General features: G+C 38.0%; 1 protein-coding gene across 1 annotated transcript; it reads right to left on the bottom strand.

Moving 5' to 3' along the window:
- Positions 1-356: 356 nt before the first annotated feature.
- On the bottom strand, positions 357-13,546 carry sesn4 (sestrin 4). The gene is made up of 8 exons (XM_079391114.1): positions 13,149-13,546; positions 6,381-6,578; positions 5,876-6,304; positions 4,901-5,015; positions 4,574-4,698; positions 3,864-4,030; positions 3,556-3,700; positions 357-3,107 (listed from the first exon to the last, which is right to left on the bottom strand). Exons 1-8 carry the CDS (start codon positions 13,212-13,214, stop codon positions 3,018-3,020), a joined length of 1,335 nt encoding a protein of 444 aa, XP_079247240.1. The 5' UTR covers positions 13,215-13,546; the 3' UTR covers positions 357-3,017.
- Positions 13,547-19,324: the final 5,778 nt, after the last annotated feature.

The following is a 19,324-nucleotide window of genomic DNA, read 5'->3' as shown; positions in this document are numbered from 1 at the left end:
TCAGGGAAAATTATCGACAGCATGTGAAACATGTAGAAAATAGTTCTCTGATTTACTTGTCCCTCGTTTTCTAGCTTAAATCTGTCTTCGCGGCAATAACGAAAACTGTACTTTTAATTATTGCTCTAATTCCATAAGAATAGGGAAGCCACCGCACAGCTATAACGATAACGACGCAGAGGAACGATATTTTTGGAACATTTAAAGCGTTATACACTACATCTAATAACAAACAGAACCTTACCGTCTTTGTGAATGAACAGTCAATCCACTCAGTTGTAGCTACTAGACGTAAATAATATGCATGTTAATATTACTTTAGAAGGGGACATTTTTTTCTTTCAAACTTTTTTTTTGTGTGAAATTATATCCAAATTTTATACTTAGCCCACAGGTCAACGCAACTCCACCAACTGTCCCTGGAGGTCTGTTGTCTCGAAGAATTAGGTCCAAATTTAATCAAGCTCACCTGTCAGTAATTTCCTAGGAACCCTGAAGACAGATGAGTTTGAGAAAGGTGCTAAACTATGCAGGACAACAGACCGCCAGGGGGCACATTTGAAGAAAACACACGGACTTATAGTTCATGGAATTGCTTTTATAAGCTTCACATTTCTGTTTTTAAACATACTCCGAAATGTAGCGAACCTGAAACATGAACGCGAATGGAGATGTACCACTAGATGGCACAAGTACTTTCAGACTCCATTATTAAAAAAGGATTCCCAAATTATTGACAACAAAAACATTTATCACACATAATGACTAAATAAATGGCTGCCCACTGCTCCGGGTGTGTGTGTGTGTGTGTGTGTGTGTGTGTTCACGGTGTGTGTGTGTGTGTTCACGGTGTGTGTGTGTGTGTTCACTGCTGTGTGTGTGCACGTTGGATGGGTTAAATACAGAGCACGAATTCCGAGTATGGGTCACCATACTTGGCAGTATGTCACTTCACTAAAAACAAAGACACACCAATGATATTGCATTTCTTTATAGAAAAAATAAGCTTTCACATTTCAAAACTTTTTTGCCAGGTTTTTCCAAGTTTTTTTTTTTTGTTTTTTTGGTCAGTTTAAATTTTTATAGTTCCTACATTTACGTGGTAAATAAACATTTTGGCAATAGCCATGCTCGTTCAGCCTTAACGTCTTCCAGCTGAGGTGGTGGAGACAGTCTGGAAGTCTCCACGTTTCAGGGACGTGGCAAACCGTCATTCATTGAAGAACAAGCATTTAAGACAGTCCTGCTTAAGGTAGAACGGCCGTGCTGCAGTCCTGTTCTGCTCCTGACAAATGTCTCTGGATGTCCATTACCTTGGTTTCTTAATCTAAACAGTTCATACAAGAGCAAAACTGACATCAACAACATAACCCTCCCTCAAAATGACAAGACGCTTAAACAGGAACAAAAGTAATGCATTGTTTAAAAATAAACACACAAAACCAACCATAGGTGTTGCCCAAGTCATTCTGCCAACTATAATTATCCAGACCGTTGAGAGTTTAACACAGTACAGATATTTGGCCTAGTCAACAAAACTGGACATTGAATATATTCATGGCATCAGAGGGGCCGTCTTCGCCTCTCCAAGCGGTTTGTAACAATGACAGCTGCCACCACACTTGTTAGGTTTTGTGCAAAAGGTTCAGTGCAAAACCAAAAAAATTACAATTTTGTTCAGGTCAGTTATGGGAAGGATAGCGACAGGCTGACCGTGAACCTTATATAGTTAGAACCTTATATAATCTTATATAGCTCTGTCAGAAGTCCTTCATTTGATCTATACCAGCGTGTCAACATTAAAATCACATTTTAAGCTTATTCTCATTTGAGCTCCTTCTCACTTACATCACAAGGTGACTTTTCATTTTTACATGGTAAAATATTTTAAAACAAATCCTAATTGTTGCTGCCCCAAATGTCTATACTGAGGTGCCAGCACAACATTAACCTAAACGCTAGTCCTTTCAGAATCACTTCAGTGGGCCAATTACTTCAAAATTAAAGACCTACTTTTAAATGATATTTAAACTGTTTTCCAAGTTAGCAGATGATGTTGATTTGACCAGTTTGTAAGTAACTGAGAAACACTGAGAACACTATCACAAAGAAGAGTTTAGAAAAAGCGATTCCTTTTCACTGCTTTGAACCAGCCAAATTTAGATCTTCACATTGTAAAGCGGTTTAGATGCCTACTGAGATGATAATTATGGATCCTATAAATGTACCCATTTTAAATCACTTATAGCACCCGTGCAGAGAGAAGAGCGTGTGAAAGATTTTGGAAAACATCAATGCTAATAATCGATCGAAAGGAGTGAAAACAGTACTTCCATGACCTGCTGTGTGCAGAACAAAGCCACAGCTGAAAGCTTATTGAGATATTCTATAGATAGATACTGTCTTAAAAGTGCTAATTAAAAAGAAAGTTACAGCCGTTGAACCTTCTCTTACCCTTTGTTAAATTTTGCTCTGGTCTCACTATTCTACATTCAAATGAAATATCTGGAAGCCATGTTAAGCAAGAGCCTTTGTCCAATCACTCATTTTCTGTAAACAGTGACTCAAATTGGCTATGACCTTTCCAGAGTTGGATACCATGGAAATGGACAGTTGTACACTTTTTCTCTCACTCAGTTGAATAGCAACAGCAAAAAAAAAAGGGAAAATATTAACAACAACAACCACAACTGAATAAAAATAATTGCACATTAACCATCTGAGATAAAGATACTAACAAAAAGGTAGAAAAAGAAGAGTATGCACACAAAAGGACAAATACAGAAACAAAATGAAGTAGGAGAAACACATGCAAAATGATAGTAGGGGTGAGAGCGATTGCTTTGCACCTTTTTTTCTAAAGTTTCACCTTTGGCAAAGAAACGTTTCACAGCAGTACCTTACATCACACCGGTAAACTCAGAGACAACAAATACAGAGACGGAGAGACAGATCTCTGCTTGTATTTCTTTGCCTTGACTTTCGTTGTACCATGTCCCTCGCTGAATGCTCGTGTCCTATGCGATCATATATTGAGTGATGGCTCTGAGTGCATACAGCAGCTCGGCCTGCAGACGTGCCTCCATCACCAACAAATTTACATGAACCTAAAAAGACAAAATGACAGAGATTTGTTTTAAAACACTTATGAAAAACCCTATAGCCATTTCAAGCACCCTAGCATTTTCATGGCAAGCACAAAATAACAAAAGTCATACTATTATCAAATAAATGGTTTAAAAAAAGCATTTGTTTATTGTTGAGGATCATATTGGATACATCAGGCTTTTATAGCTCATTTAGTATGATAGGATAATATGGAGCTCATACTCTAGGAGGATAAACATCTCAGTTTTACTAAAAGGCCTTTTACTTGCTAAAAAATATTAACTATCAGTCAAAGAATGCATTAATGTAGATTGAGTGCAACATGTTTTCCAGTTGATCATGATGATAATTTAGAGAATTTACACATTAAATATGATACATTAGGCTTTGTGGGGTCAGGTAGACGCTACTGAAGTGTACGCAGCACAAGTTTTGATAGGGAATTACCTTCTCTGAAGCTTTGACAGGGGCCCAGGACAGTGGGCATAGAGGGGTCTTGCTGGAGTCGGGATAACAGGCCACAGCTTTAATATAAAGTTTCAGTCCACGCTCCAGTAACCGGTTGACTTCCCCATAATCATAATCATCGTATCTGAGGGCAAAAGTGTCAATGTAAGCGCTTTGTTTTTTTGCCGTTACGAGCATTTTCAAAACTAGTCGTTGAGTCACAATATTGAGTTGAAAGCTTGGCATTAGATTTAATTTCATGTTTTTTTCCAACTAGTGCCAAAATGCAAAAGTGTGAACCAGGGTACCTGATGCCGTAGATACAATGAATGTAGTTCCAGATGGCTCGTTTGAGATCGGGGCTGTGAGGGAAAGGGAGGGAGGCCACATTGCGGAATCGCTCGTCTAACAAGTGCCCTATATCAGAGTAGAGCCTGTTCACCAACGAGAAGCCGTGATCCTCCCATGAATAGTCCTGCATAGAAACACAAATAAATATAGCATTCATAACAAACATTACTGCGGTATTTTAAAGACTGTTGAAGTGCATAATTTCTGCAATGGCTTATAAACTACCATTCAAAAGTTTGGCACTGGTAAGATTTCAATGTTTTCAAAGTCTTTTATGCTCACCAAGGCTGCATTTATTTGATAAACATACAGTAAAAACAGTAATATTGTGAAATAGTCTTACTTTTGATCAATATAATGCATCCTTCATGAATATAAGTATTTATTTCACACCCTAAACTTCTCAATATAAGATGGGATAAAACAAACTGCTTTTAACTGTAGGAGCTGCATACAACTCCCATTCAAATCAAATGTAGAAAGTCTACTTGACTGGCATTTGAGAGGACTTGTCAGCAGCACAGTGCTTCCCTTTAAGGTTTTGAGAGTAACATTAAGTGCTGACAGTCTTGAGAAGGAAGGGCATGAGCTCTAATTCTGACCCTTAGTACCCTTTTATGCTACTACTTTTGGTAGGTGACACCCAATGCAAAGTCTCTGTCCCCACCTGCACCCGGAATACTTGGAAATGGTCCTCCTCCCGTCTGGCAAATTCCTGGTAGCCGAATTCTGGGTCTGTGACGAAGCGGGAGGGGTCTGTGGACAACATCGCCTCGTCCTCCTCCTCCACATCTGATAGGGAGTTGAATTTGAGAAAGAGAAAAGCGGGTTACGAAAGAGGGTCCATGAGGGTGCGATATATACACAAGAAAATGCCCTTGTGTAAAAATAACTCTAAACACTCAATCCAATCCAAAATTACACATCCTGTTTACAGCAGCATTGGGAAACATGGTTACACCACACACTGGCTTTAGACTGATGAACATCTTACCTGCATGTAGGAGTGTCTGCGAATGGAGTCGGTCTCCTTTTCTTTCCTTGATCTCCTCCTGGGATTTTTGTATTTGTTCTAGAAGGCAAGCGACTTCGCAGCTGGAGTCTAAGGACTAAAAAAGAGCCAACAATGCATGTTATGCCTGTATTACAAATGACTTCACACAGCTTGCACAGTGCTGTACTAGGGATGTCAAAAATATTGTTACTTAAGTGCCAAGCTGATATTGGACTTAAAATAAATAAATAAATAAAATAATGATAGCAGTCTTGATAACAGTGTTGATAGTGTCAACTCAATTCCCAAGAATTCAAGTGGTATCACCATGATCAAAGTCAGCCTATTATAAAAATTACAGAAGAGCAGGAAGACTGTGCTTTTGATGTATTTGATTTTTTTGGGGGTAGAATTCATTTGTAGTTTTTGTGACATAATTCAAGTAATTTTATTGTACACTACCTTTTTTGAAGTATTTTATGAAAGAAGTGTCTTATGCTCACTATATGGGTGCTGTTATCCCATCAAAAACACAGTAAAACAGTATTATTGTGAAATCAAAAATTAAAATGACTTTTTTTTTCATACATATTTTAAAATGTAATTTATTCCTGTGATGCAAAGCTGAATTTTCAGCATCATTACACCAGTCTTCAGTGTCACATGATCCTTCAGAAATCATTCTAATATGCTGATTTGCAGAATAAAATCATAATTTTATTTTTTTAAATCTTCCTTACTACAAACTTTTGAACGGAAGTGAATAATAATACTGCGGTTTTTAAAAAAAGAATGCACCGTTTACTTCATGTGCCTATATGTTGGCTTTTTATTTGCTCTATGTTATTAAACTTTTTGTATTTTTTATTATTATTATGCATTTTATCTGTTTTTTAATTACCAGCTGTTTTTTTTTAACAAACTTAAACCTAAACCTAACCTCCTTTACCAACTGAAATTAATGATCATCCGTACCCTTCGCCGTGGCGCCTTCTCTGTGGGTCCAGCATTGGGTGGCAATAAGGCAGTGTTGCCGTTGGCAGCATCGCAGAGACAGTAGCCAGGGGACGTGCTGTGATGCACTCTGGGAGTGGGAGTGGTGTCCGAGTCAGAACCAGAACCGAAAACGAAACTGCAGAGGGAGTGACAGTGGGCCAGCAGAACCACGGCCTGGACGAGCTCAGCCAGAGACCAGCACTGCTCTCCCGTCTTGAGCAGAGCCTGTATGTGCGAGCGTGCCGTGAGCCAAGGCTGATGGGCCAGGACCTTGTTGATGTGATCAAGATGCTGTAGACGCGGGGGTGCAGCCTCCAAACCCTGCAGCCATAACGGGTCTCCGCCAACCCGCAGAAACTGAGCCGAGTGCAGAGACACCAGGTACCTACAGTGATGCCGCGCCGCAGCCTGAAACACAAATACATTTATCAGTTAACCTGAGATATTATTTGAGCCTGTGACTGACTGTAGAGCATGTCCATACCATGATGACAATGTAGTGGCGGTAGTGCAGGGGCAATGGGCCATCCATATAGAGGATGTAGTGCTGTGTGCGCAGGAAACTCTCCAGGTACTGTGGGTGAGAGGCCATCTGCTGAGACACCGAGTCCAGACGCCCCCTGTTGGCCAGAGCCTTCATACACAAGAGAGAAGCACGGTCTTTCTCAGAGTTCACCATCACCTGCCAAAATGAATAAAACACAGGAATGAGAAATTGACTAACAAAAAGGCAGATTAAAAAAGCACTTAGTAAACCAAAAACACAGATTCAATGCGGTTTTTTTTAGGTTAATCTCAAAAGGAACCACCTTAAAATAACTAGTGTTTGCAGCATTCCTCAAATAGTTCCCAACAAAAAAAAAATAAAGTAGAATAGGAAATAGTAAAAAAGGAATAGTAGCAAATACGGCGTCTGCCACGGGTCCTGCGGGTATCGAGGGACAGTAATAGACATTCCACACTAACAGCAACCCACTGCTGTTTCAGACCAGACAGACGTCTGTCGACCTCAATCTCCTACTTTCACACCCCAAGATGCTTAAAATACAAACAGATTATAAAAATGGCAATGGACACCATACCCATGTATAACCGCAGGCACAACTTGGGAGTGCATCAATCGTCCGTATTTAGCATTTTAGACTATTTAGACAATTTGTGGAAAGGAAATTGATGTGAAAATGGCAAATACATTGTCCCGATGTCCTCGTTTGACTGGTGTTGAAGAGATCTGCTGATTCATGTCTTCTTGTTTTTAAATGCTGACTGTGAAGGCCAACCGAGGCCTTGTGCCTGCGCCTTTGGCCTGCTTTGTGTCTGACTGTGGGATTATGGAAATCCTGCCCACTCTCCTCCTGTTCAAGCACCTCACAGAGAGAGCGCAGAAGAAGAAACAGGAGACTGGAGCGTAGTGAGAGAGCAACTGAAGCAAACAGAAGCAGAGCTGGTGAAAACGGGTTTTATTGGACTACAGAAAACATTTTATAAAAATGTAATCATTTTCTGCCATTTATCAGTGTATGTGATTCTAAAGAAAATGTTTTTATAATTGTGCAACAAACTGTGTTTACAATCTCTACTTTGAAATTACTTAATTTTTCTGTTGATGTAACATTGGCTTAGTGGCTTGGGGGGGGGGGGGGGGTATTGCAATTGTAATTGCAGTACAATTTCACAATTCCACACAGAAATGCGTCACATTATTCAAGTTCAATGCAATCTGAAGGCCATTTTAAAGGTCAGTGACACATTTTGACACAATAGTGGTAGATTTTTGGATTAACTAACAGCCATGGAACCACAATAGCTCTAGGGCACTATGGGCCATAAATTATCACAATATTTCCCCCCCAACCCCCCCCGTGTCATTCGATATCAATATTTATCACAATATTGAGTTGATCGTCAAGAAAATGTAAGCTAAATAATAGTTTGCTCAAGTTTATTATCGTTATTGTGGATTGTTTCCCAATGTATATCGATTTATCGTCTACCCCTAGTCTTGGCTCTCACTTCTAGTATGTGATATGAGATCAGTTGTAGTGTTTGACCGTGAGAGGGTGGCCTCTGTACTTCCTTCGAGTAAACCGCTGCTCCATGGGGCTGGCTATAGTTAGTCATGGCGATGAACGGGTCAGTTACACTTTCTGGGATGGGGGGAGAGAAGTGGATGAGCTCTGACTGAACGCAAACATGAATATGGTCACGTATTGACTGAAATCTTGTTACATAGTTACGGGGGACAACTGAGAGCCGTGGCCAAAACAGCTCTGGGCCATCATAATTCTTCCTGACAGTACTGATGATTCACACAGACAGCACGGCACGTACTGCGCCTACAATCCCTTTGAGTCACTATACATTTTGGGTCTCCAAATACCACTTAAAATCACATTAAAATACAACTGATAGCAATTAGCCAACTGAAAATCTGTTCATTTTCTATAGTGCTGAATCTTGTTGGGGAAAATATGTGGGTAATAAATTACACCCAGGCCTACAGACTGCTTGTCCGGTCCTAGCTCTTCATACAGTGTCTGACAGAAAAGAGAGGGTTATAAATAGTCCTAGAGGACAGCTGAGATAGCACTTGCATAGATAAGAAAGAAACGCCATTCCTGCACAAGGGACACCATGAAATAACAAAAGAAAACAGCATTTTACTTGCAGGATGTCATGAACATCTCTCCAGACAGGTTTCTCAAGTAAATGTTCATGAAAGAGAATCAACTTATACACTAGACCTTCAGTCAATATTTGCTTCTTAATCCAATTTAACATGCATTTGCGATGAAAAGTAGTTTTGCACTGAGGTGCAGACAGTGGTTTGTCCTCTATTGGAAAATGTGTCAAACTAACCTGTTTACTGAGGTATTTGAATGCCTGAAACTTAACATTTAATATAAAGTCATTAAAAAAAAAATAAAAAGACTACATCTGTTTGATGACTAATTTTAAGAGGCAACTTGAAACAGGAACAAAGACACCCTCTTCTATCAAGGAAAAAGAAGAGTCAAGGTGGCGCTGAAAGCTGTGATATGTTTCTGCCCGAGATACAGGGGTTTTGTCATTCAATTCAGTCGAGGCTTGCGAAACATGTGCAAGCAAAACATGCCATACAAAGCATCATGGAGTAAAATTACAGTTACCTAGAAAGTCTGACATTTATATTCCAGATCAAGTGCCTATCCAGATCTATTTCTACATTACTTCCATACATTAGTTGTGTCCCAAATGACACATGATACTACGCTCTCTACTGACTAATATCTGAACTTTATAAAGTTATTTTGTCATCCAACACTGGAGTCTAATAGCCCGTTCCCCCTGTGTTACATAAAGAAAGGCTGCAACAGTTGAGTGCATGAAATGTTCGACATTCCACATTTCATTATTTTGGTTAATTAAGTGCATCATCTTGGTATATGAAGTGCACTTTTTCTTTCTGGAATTGCCAGTGTTAACATACTACTGTAAAAAAGTGCTTTCAATTAAACAAAGACTACCAGGATACATTTTTACAAGAAAATACTATTGCAGTCTTTCTAATTTAAAATGTCATGACTCAATACGTCAATATTACTCGCCAATTTGTTTGTTATTGTTTGTAAAATGTACTAGCAAGAATTTATACTATAAAATGTCATAGAATAGTGCATGAGTATGTGAAGTGGAATGTACCTATTGTTTTGATACCATAAGCATATAAGAATATAGAAGTGAAAATACCGTCAACCAAGAGCCATATTGGCAATAAAGCACAAGCCACATAGGGACAAGTCATTTAAACAAGACCAAGATGTTGAGGTCAGCCTCGAACAACAGTTCAAACACTATTCTCCATTGGGACGCAAGTACAAGTGCACTTTTCCTGGTAAACAGATCACATGTCTCCGAGCCTGGTCGCAATGCCCAAAACTCCTCAGCGGTGACCCAGAAAAACAGGCATATGCAAATACAGATATATTCAACATGCTATCGTGGTTCAATACAGAGTGTTCATTTCATAGCCCGTATCGGCAGCCGCAGAAAATCGCAAGGGGGAGTCTGTATCCCTGTAACGAGACAAAACAACTTGCAATTAACTACTAATGAAACTTCAGAGGGAAATTAGAGACTAATGCAAGTCATATGAGAAGCTGAGAGACGCTCACACACCCACACAGGCTCCAGCAGATGCTGTCAACCGAGGTTTTTGTGAATATATAAAGCTGCGATCAACAAAAGATGTTGGTTAAACTTGTCAATAAGGGTATCAAGTTCATACATAACACCAGCACAGTTCATGGTCAACAGCGTAAGGTTATTTTGAAACTTGGGGCGATATTTTTTTTTGTCAATACAGGATGCCTCATCAGCACCAGCAACATGCACCGACATGTCTTTACCAACAGTCAACATGAAACAGGAAGTCAGTCTCATATCCTCTTGGCGAGTCCCTCAAATTCAGCTGAAATCTTGTTTATTTGGTAAATGTGCCACTTTCGGCAATCATAATTCCTGTTTCCGTGAACAATGATAGCATACACGTCCTTTACATAATAATTCAGCTATTTGTTTGATTAAAACAAGTTAAAGTGCTACACAAAGCAGCATCTGTGTGATTTATATATCAGAGACATTAGAGATACAAAAAGTGCAAGATCACTCCATGAACAAACAAAACAGCATTTAGATTTGAATATATTTGCATGTATTCTTGCGTTTAGATTTGAATGAATTCATGTGTTTATTCTTGCTGGTCAAATACACAAAAAAAAAAATTATATATATATATCTAAAAGGGCCTTAAAAGGGATAGTTTACCCCAAAATTAAATTCTGTCATCAGTTGCTCACTCTCATGTTGTTCAAAAACTGTACGACTGACTTTCTTCATACAAAGAAAGCCAATGATCACCAAAAATGTCTGGTTACCAGCGTTCTTTAAAATATCATCTTTTGTGTTCTGGAGAAGAAATTAAGTCATACAGGTTTGAAATTCTTTAAGTGACACCAGAATTTTTATTTATGGGTGAACGATCCCTTTAATTGTGTGACATATCACCACTTAAATAAAACAGACAAACTTAAGCCTACTGCTCATCTTTTGTCATTTGAGGATGGTCTAAACATGAGGCTCTAAACTGACAGGGGGCTTCAGTTCAGTCCAGAATAAGAGCAAGATGTGATATTCAATCTGCATTCTCAGAAGGCCTGGAGGGCTCAGTCCTTGACATGCGCAAATGCCCCAACTGCTGTTGCACAAACCCCATCTCTCTCCCTCTCTACAAAGGAAACACTATTTTGACTTGCCAACCTGGAAGCCAGGAAGAACAAAACAGCCAGCTGCACCTCACTGGGGGTTGGACTGAAACAAGGCCTGAAACACACACACACACACACGGCAAGCCACATGGATGCAGTCAGACGACCAGGAAGACTGGCAATTACATAAGCAGACAGTGTGACATACATTCAGCAGCTTGCATATGACGGATATTGAAGTCAAGGCAGATTATTGATGAATCACATTTCCTCTAGGGAAGTCCAAGATTTGGTTTGCTGGTGAAATCAGTTGTCTGTTATTTTGCCATCTTTGTGCTTTTGTGGTCTTCATATACAGAAGTGAATCATGGTCAGCTATGCCTCAAATTTATATCTAAATATAAACTACATTATGGATTGCAAAACATGTTTAAATTTTACCATACTGTTCTGAAAAGGTTACAAAAGCAGCATTGTCAGGAGTCAGGATATTAAAAATGCCCTCTATGTGAAACACATCAGGGAGCTTTGAAACACATAATATTTATCACCTACAGACATTATTCTGAAGAGTATCTTTTACAAATTGACCTGTGGTTAGTTGAGAGGAGGGGGAAGAAAACGAGTTTATAATGTTAACAATCCAAGTACAAGCCTAGGGGATTTTTTTATGGGCTGGCAAATGAGAGCATATTTCTGAGAAATGTTTAAATGACACATTCCTCTATTGTTCTCCTGTATGAAACAAGAAGAGCAACAGCGCCCCCTCAGGATTTCAGGAGGTACTGCAGGCGAATGAGGAGGAAAAACAACTTTGATTGGCAGTATATCAGCATCACATCACACATACGGGAGAAATAGAAAACACTCACACAACAATACCAAAAAGTCAAGCATGAAGAAATGCTAAATACATCTTCCTGTGTCACGGTTTACGGTTGTAACTACAAAGGGCTTTGTGTGAACTGCGACAAATCACACTACGACAGCGCCACAGACAAATGACAGCTTTTCATTTCCACAAAAGCTTATACGCAATCATTTGGTTAAAGAATATATTTAAACATGAAAATAAATACAAAATGAAGGAAAATAATAACGAGTTGAATGTTCAAAATGAATGCTCCTGTGTCGATACGACACAAAAAATACAAAATCAATTGTCTTCGTGTATAAAACAGGAGATTCATCTTATAAACAACTCAACAAAGAGCTCAGACGTGACAAAACTATTATCATGTAGGTTTATATTATTGGTAAACCCATAACCATGGCTTAATCTGCACCAAAGGCTTTCCAGACTGCAGTCTTAATTCCTGTTTTGCATTTAAAACTTGGGATATTCAACAAATGCATATCTTTATGAGTAACGTTAGTCAACATAATAGTAGCAACAATGGCTATCTAAAACAAACTGAAGTATGAACTAAGCATATGCAAGGCTCATTACGCTGATTTTACTCTTTGTCATGAATGCAATGGATTTGCACAGTTTTTCATTCCATAAAATACAAAACTAAAAGACAATATGTCCTGCTATCACTATTGTTATGAGAGTTCAAAGCTGCTTTAATTACAGATGAATCGCAAGACTGCAGCTTTACATGTGAAAAATGAAGGTAATTTCAGGAACAATAAATAATTAATGAATTGGCGTTTAAAACTTGAAGAAAATAGTCATTGGTTGAAAAGTGGATATGAGAGGAACAACACAAAGCGGACTGATTCTACTCAAATATATGAATGACGTTAGTTTATGCTAGAAAATAACGGATATTATTTATCGACGATTGAGTCTTTTCTGTCAAAGAGGGACTTTTGAATATGTATTCAAGAATAATGACATGTATATGTTTGAGGAGCGTTTTAAACATGAATGAACGACATTAAAGAGTCGATGCTTTTGCTAAATAGATGAACTGTCAACTTTGAAACTTCCCAGCAAGAGTCTGGATAACCTACAGCTACGGTTTAGTTATTATCTTCACTTCAGGCTTTTATGTTACCTGATTTTGAACGAACTGGCACTGGGTTCCAAGGCGATAGTCCATGTTTTTCGTGCAGATGATCATTTTCCTCCCTGTATGTGCATGAATGCGGCTCCTCGGGCTTTCTTGGTTCTCCTCAGCGACTCGCTAACAAAGGCCAAGCCGCTATGAGCTCTACATGTCCGGACACAGAGCTGCAGTGTCACTGGGCGAAAAAACTCTTGACTGACACTTCCACAGTGATGGCGTCCAATCAGAGAGCTAGGGAGGCGGGTCTAAGAGTGGAGCGCTGGCCAATCAAATTTTAGAACTGCGTTCTACTGTGACGGCTGTGTTTGTCCGACATCCGAGCCAATGAGCGTCGTCATGTGGTGGAAAAGTACCTGTCTGTTAAACACGTTAAGCCCGCCCACTTTAATGACGCAACGCAGCCTAACAACTAATTACTTTTTTTTTATTATTATTATTAATTTATTTTATTATTTTATTATAAATTTGCATTTGTCAATTTTATTGCATTTGTCAATTTTATTTAATTTCTGTATTTTCTTAAATGGGTGTGTAGAGTATTTACACTTTTAGTTTTAGTTACTTTTTCTTATTTGTAAGTCGCTTTGGATAAAAGCGTCTGCTAAATGACTAAAAGTAAAAAGTAAGTAATTAATATAAAGAAAAATAACAATTACAATTGTAAACATAGAGACAAAGCAAAATAAAAATACAATAATACAAGAATATACACAGAGACAGACATACTTAAAAAAAATAACAACAGCATAATAAAATCACATCTTAAAAAGAGACAAAGGAAGAGTATAAAGATACGGTTTTCATGACTTTTGGATTAATAGAACTTTGTATAGTTTCCAAATATTTGTCAAGGTCAATTCTGAATAAAGAAAAGAACGGATTAGAGGCAGTAAAATGTTATGACAACAGATTAGGCTACATTACTGTGAGGATAACTTATATAGCTTGTTTTGAAAGAATAATTTGGCCGTTATTTCACTTGACAAAAGATGTCTAAAAATGTCATAGACATTCAAAAAAACAACAAATATGAAAATCTTACTGCTGTTGAAATTAACTCATTTGAAGCTCTATATCCTGCACTGTCATAATCTAAGCACTAATTAGAAGAACCTTGAAGATTTTTATTTTAGTAATTGGGAGAAAATAATCCACTATCCCTGTGTTTCAATATGCATGAGATTAGTAATACTAATACTATTTAGGGTTGATTTCATGTGATGCAGGCAGGGTATCATTTTTTTTTATAACACATAAATCCTTCTTGGTCTCCCATTTTCCTCCAGTTGAGACTCTCACAGCAACATAGGCCTGCTTTTTTTTAAAATCATAACTGAAATATGCTTGAGTAATTATGCATTTGGAAAATTGCACAATAATGCACAAAGAGACAATTCTGGGAGCTAAATACAACAGGCCCATTGCTTAAAATCAAGGGGCCTATAGGACAAACATTCATGGGTGTAACTCTGTCCCCTGTGCCAATTGAGTAGGCTTTATCCAGGACCTAAGTGGGCGCCTTGTCACAGAATCCAGGACAATGTTCCCGGTTGTTCCCTCCCTGAAAACAGCCGTACCCTCCATAAATATACCGTGACTTTAAAAACACTGCTTTAAACTCAGATTTAGTCATTCAGTGCGTATAAATCCCCATATCTTTCAAAAGTAAACAGCTATATTTCTGTGTTCTTCCTCATGCTATTCATTTACAGCAACAATGATTGTATTGGCTAATACTGAATATGCAAAATACTGAATTAAACGAGATTTGGAGTTTCATATCTATCAGTTTTTATGTCATATGCACTAGTACTCTTCTGTTATTCAGGACGGTCTAGTTCAAGGAACATACAGATACTTATGTCTCTATAGCCTTACAGAAAAAAACAATGGTATTTGCATTGTAAAAATCAACAGAAAAATAGCTAATGAGTTCTGAAGAATATTATGAACTGTGAACATATAGATAAAGAGGATGATATGACCTTTTAATATACTCATATTTAATTTAGAGATTATTTAGAGCAAACACTACCATATAACATAATAATGGAGGCTGTTTAAGAGAAGGTGAGTCAGCTTTTTCATATGCTTTATTACAGAGCGTCTTCTTAACTATGACAAAAGTGCTTATTCAACGTGTGATGTCTTCCAGTTCTGTTCCCCTCAAGTCCACATTGTCTGGACTCATTCAGTCATCCCTCAAACTACAAATGAATGGGGCTCTTGTTTTGGAAAAGGTCTTAGTATTTGGAATACAGTAAATTGGATGTGGATACACGTGACACCTGCAGATTAGATCCTACAGTGAAAGTGCAGCAGATCTGACCCTGGACACTAAAAATGTCATCTCATTATTGTTTTTATTAATGTTTGTAAAAGATAATCAGAAAATCTTGCAAAAGAATGATTTACGAGGGTGGAAGTTTTAGGAGGGTTGAAGAAAAAACACCAAATATTGTATTAGATTCTCATCACTTTTGATTATCTGTGCAAAATGTAACAAACGGGACAGAATGTGATGTCAGGTTTCTGCTTTTGTAATTGAAAGTGTTTGCTGACATGCCACGAATGCATCTATATGGTAATTAGGGGACAATTATTCCTCTAGTTTCAAGGGCAAAGACACTCTGATTATAATTACCATATTCATCATATTATATCTGCCAACATCAAAGTAGTCATGCAGTGAAAAATGTTTTGTAAATGTCTATTTTAAAAACAAACTGGATGTATATCTGGTACAACATACAAGAAAGTATGAATATCAATACAATAATGTCTTTTTAAAAATAAAACATCATTTATGAAATTTCTTTAAAAAAATGTAGGGCTACATCTGAAGAGCATTGAAAAAGATTAGTGTAATACCAAATGCTTCTTTGCTCTGTGTGTGTTTGCTTTGTTAAAGTATATTTCCCTAAATGGAGGGTGCACTGTAAACAAATACAAGTGTCTTTTACTCTAATCTGAGGCAGAACAAGCAGTCGATTCAGCTGGCTCGCTCTTCTGGAGCCCTCAAAAGTACCAGTTACTGCATCATAAGTACTGAGGGTGACCCAGAGTGCAGTGAATGCTTAAAAAATAAGACCCTCTGTCCCACAAGCAGAAGGGACTTGTGTTCCTGTGTTAACAGTGAATAACAGACTGTTGAAAAGGCTTTGGATACACACAGAAGCTCACAACAGCGCAAACTGATGCATAAAGAACCAATATAAACCATTATTATTTTAAAAATGTACATTTGTTCATATTATAAAATAAATAGATTTTTTATTGATTACAGTGAGGAGTAAGATTTATATATATGACCCTGGAGCACAAAACCAGTCTTAAGTCGCTGCTGGGGTATATTTGTAGCAATAGCCAAAAATAGATTGTATGGGTCAAAATGATCCATTTTTCTTTTATGCCAAAAATCATCAGGATATTAAGTAGAGATCATGTTTCATTAAGATATTTTGTAAATTTCTTACCGTAAATATATCAAAACTTCATTTTTGATTAGTAATATGCATTGCTGAGGTTAATTATCATAAGAAACAAATGCAAGGCTTAGCTTTCTTTATGCAAAGTTGACGTTTTTATTTTGGGTTGAAATATGATGCATGAAGAAGATTCTGAAACTAAAAATACGAAACATTAAAAATAAGGAATATGTCACAACTATACAACAACCAATAAAAACCACTATCATAACCATATACAAGTCTAAAAATGTATATTTTAATAAATTAGAATATGCTTTTAGTTTCACTACTGCAGTTTCTTTAAAGTACAGCCACAAGGGGGCAATTTATACAACTTTATTTTGAATATAGTTGCACTTATTATTGCTCTTTTTAACATTTCTAAAAGCATGATAGTTTCTTGTCTGACATTACTGTATATTTAACTTTGATTATATTAAATGTAGCTTATTTAAAATACAATAAAAATGTGAATACAACTTGGAAATGTCATCATGACACTTCCAATTTACACCAGCACCCTCAACTAAAATCTCAATTAAAAACACATACTGTATACATATACACACACACACACACACACACACACAATCAAATCTGAGAATGTTGACTGATATTTAATAACGAGAATGAGAAATTAGTAATTAACTATACAAAAGAAGCAATATAAAAATGTCTACAGAGATATAGTTCACAGAGGAGGAAGTGAGGCATTATACACTGACCACAGGCAAGCTGACAGCTGCAACCTTCAGTTTGTAATATAGGCCGGTAGACACTTTCAGTTCAGTCCTGTCAATCACACTCAATCTCATCATACAGTATGACTATCCTTTCTATACAACTTGCGCAATAAATTTCCAAATTTCACAAGCAAGGTTTTAAAGGGAAAAAGCAGATAGGAGGTGTGTGTGCTGTACAACATAGGATGTCACAAAAGATTATAATGGCCATAGATGGTAAAACTGCTAACTGGCATTTCACCCACTCGTTCCTGTCTAATGGCTGCATTCCGCCCACATTGTGCTCTGGTGAAATGCTGAAAAGGAAAAATCTATGTGCTGAGTAACACATCATAAAGTTCCTGCACCTGCAAGGCCTACGTACGTCTTGCTGAAAGTCTGCAGCTGCATGGATGAGACAGACAAACATGATACTGATCTTGAATTATATTTCAAGATATCATCATCATGCCATGACATAAAACTTATTGCAAAAATACAGTTTACACCCACTCCGTCAGCATTCAGACAGGTTGATTGCTTACCAAATATAGATCCAAGCATAGAAGTGTGTTCAGTAACTACACACACCAATCTATAAATATTCCTCTTTAGATTCTCTCTCAATTTGCACCCAGCTGGGGAAAGCTTGGTAACAAACAGGTATTCATACTAACCAATCACAGGCAAGACGATGACCTCATCTGTTGCTTAATTTCAAGGGACCAGTGGAAAATTCCCACATTTTTTTACAAACACAGTAATAAGAACAGACGGATGAGACCGACAGACAGACAGAGAGACAGACAGACAGACAGACAGACAGAGAGACAGACAGACAGACAGACAGACAGACAGACAGACAGACAGACAGACAGACAGACAGAGAGATAGACAGACAGACAGACAGACAGACAGACAGAGAGATAGACAGACAGACAGACAGACAGACAGAGAGATAGACAGACAGACAGACAGACAGAGAGAGAGACAGACAGAGAGACAGACAGACAGACAGAGAGACAGACAGAGAGACAGACAGACAGACAGAGAGATAGACAGAGAGACAGACAGACAGAGATAGACAGAGAGACAGAGAGACAGACAGACAGACAGAGAGATAGACAGAGAGACAGACAGACAGACAGAGAGATAGACAGAGAGACAGACAGACAGAGAGATAGACAGACAGACAGAGAGACAGACAGACAGACAGAGAGATAGACAGAGAGAGAGACAGACAGACAGAGAGACAGACAGACAGACAGAGAGACAGACAGTCTATACAGACAGGCTGTGAATGAACTGAAAGAGAAAGCAAGAAGGGCCTTTTACGCCATCAAAAAATCTATCCAAATTCAAATACCAATTAGAATCTGGCTCAAAATATTCCAATCAGTCATAGAACCTATTGCATTATATGGCAGTGAAGTGTGGGGTCCTCTCCTAAATCACCAATTTGAAAAATGGGACAAAAATCCTCTTGAAGCCCTGCATGCTGAGTTCTGTAAGAGCATCCTCGGAGTACAGAGGAGCACACCCAACAACGCATGCAGGGCAGAATTAGGCCAATACCCTCTACTAATGCACATTGAGAAACGAGCCATCAAATTTTGGAAACACTTAAAAATGAGCGACCCCAACTCTTATCATTTTAAAGCCCTTAAAAACCATGAAGTGAACCCTGAAAAAAGTCCCCTGATTCAGATGGTCCTGAAGCTGCAAACACAGACTAACATGACTAACATCCAGCAGCAGGACACTCAAATAATCAGCCACAACATTTGGCCCAACCAAATTATAAAAGAACAAAAAGAAAATTATCTAACCTATTGGAAAGAAACAACAGAAAAACAAAGTAAACTTGAATGTTATTTGGCCCTAAATAGAGATTACACAACTGCAGAATATCTGAGTACAGTGAAAGACTGTAAACTAAGAAGACAGATGACGAGGTACAGACTGAGCGGTC

Source organism: Barbus barbus, assembly GCF_936440315.1.
Source record: "Barbus barbus genome assembly, chromosome: 33".
Lineage (NCBI taxonomy): Eukaryota > Metazoa > Chordata > Actinopteri > Cypriniformes > Cyprinidae > Barbus > Barbus barbus.
This window is presented reverse-complemented; position numbering and strand designations above follow the sequence as displayed.

Bases quoted from the DNA above. Each gene is read 5' to 3' on its own strand.
- sesn4 (XM_079391114.1), bottom strand. From the start codon at position 13,214: ATGATCATCTGCACGAAAAACATGGACTATCGCCTTGGAACCCAGTGC. The intron at 5,016-5,875 runs GTACGGATGATC...GCTCTTTTTTAG, and splicing joins AGAAGGCGCCACGGCGAAGG to TCCTTAGACTCCAGCTGCGA. The intron at 4,031-4,573 runs GTGGGGACAGAG...GTTTCTATGCAG, and splicing joins TCCAAGTATTCCGGGTGCAG to GACTATTCATGGGAGGATCA.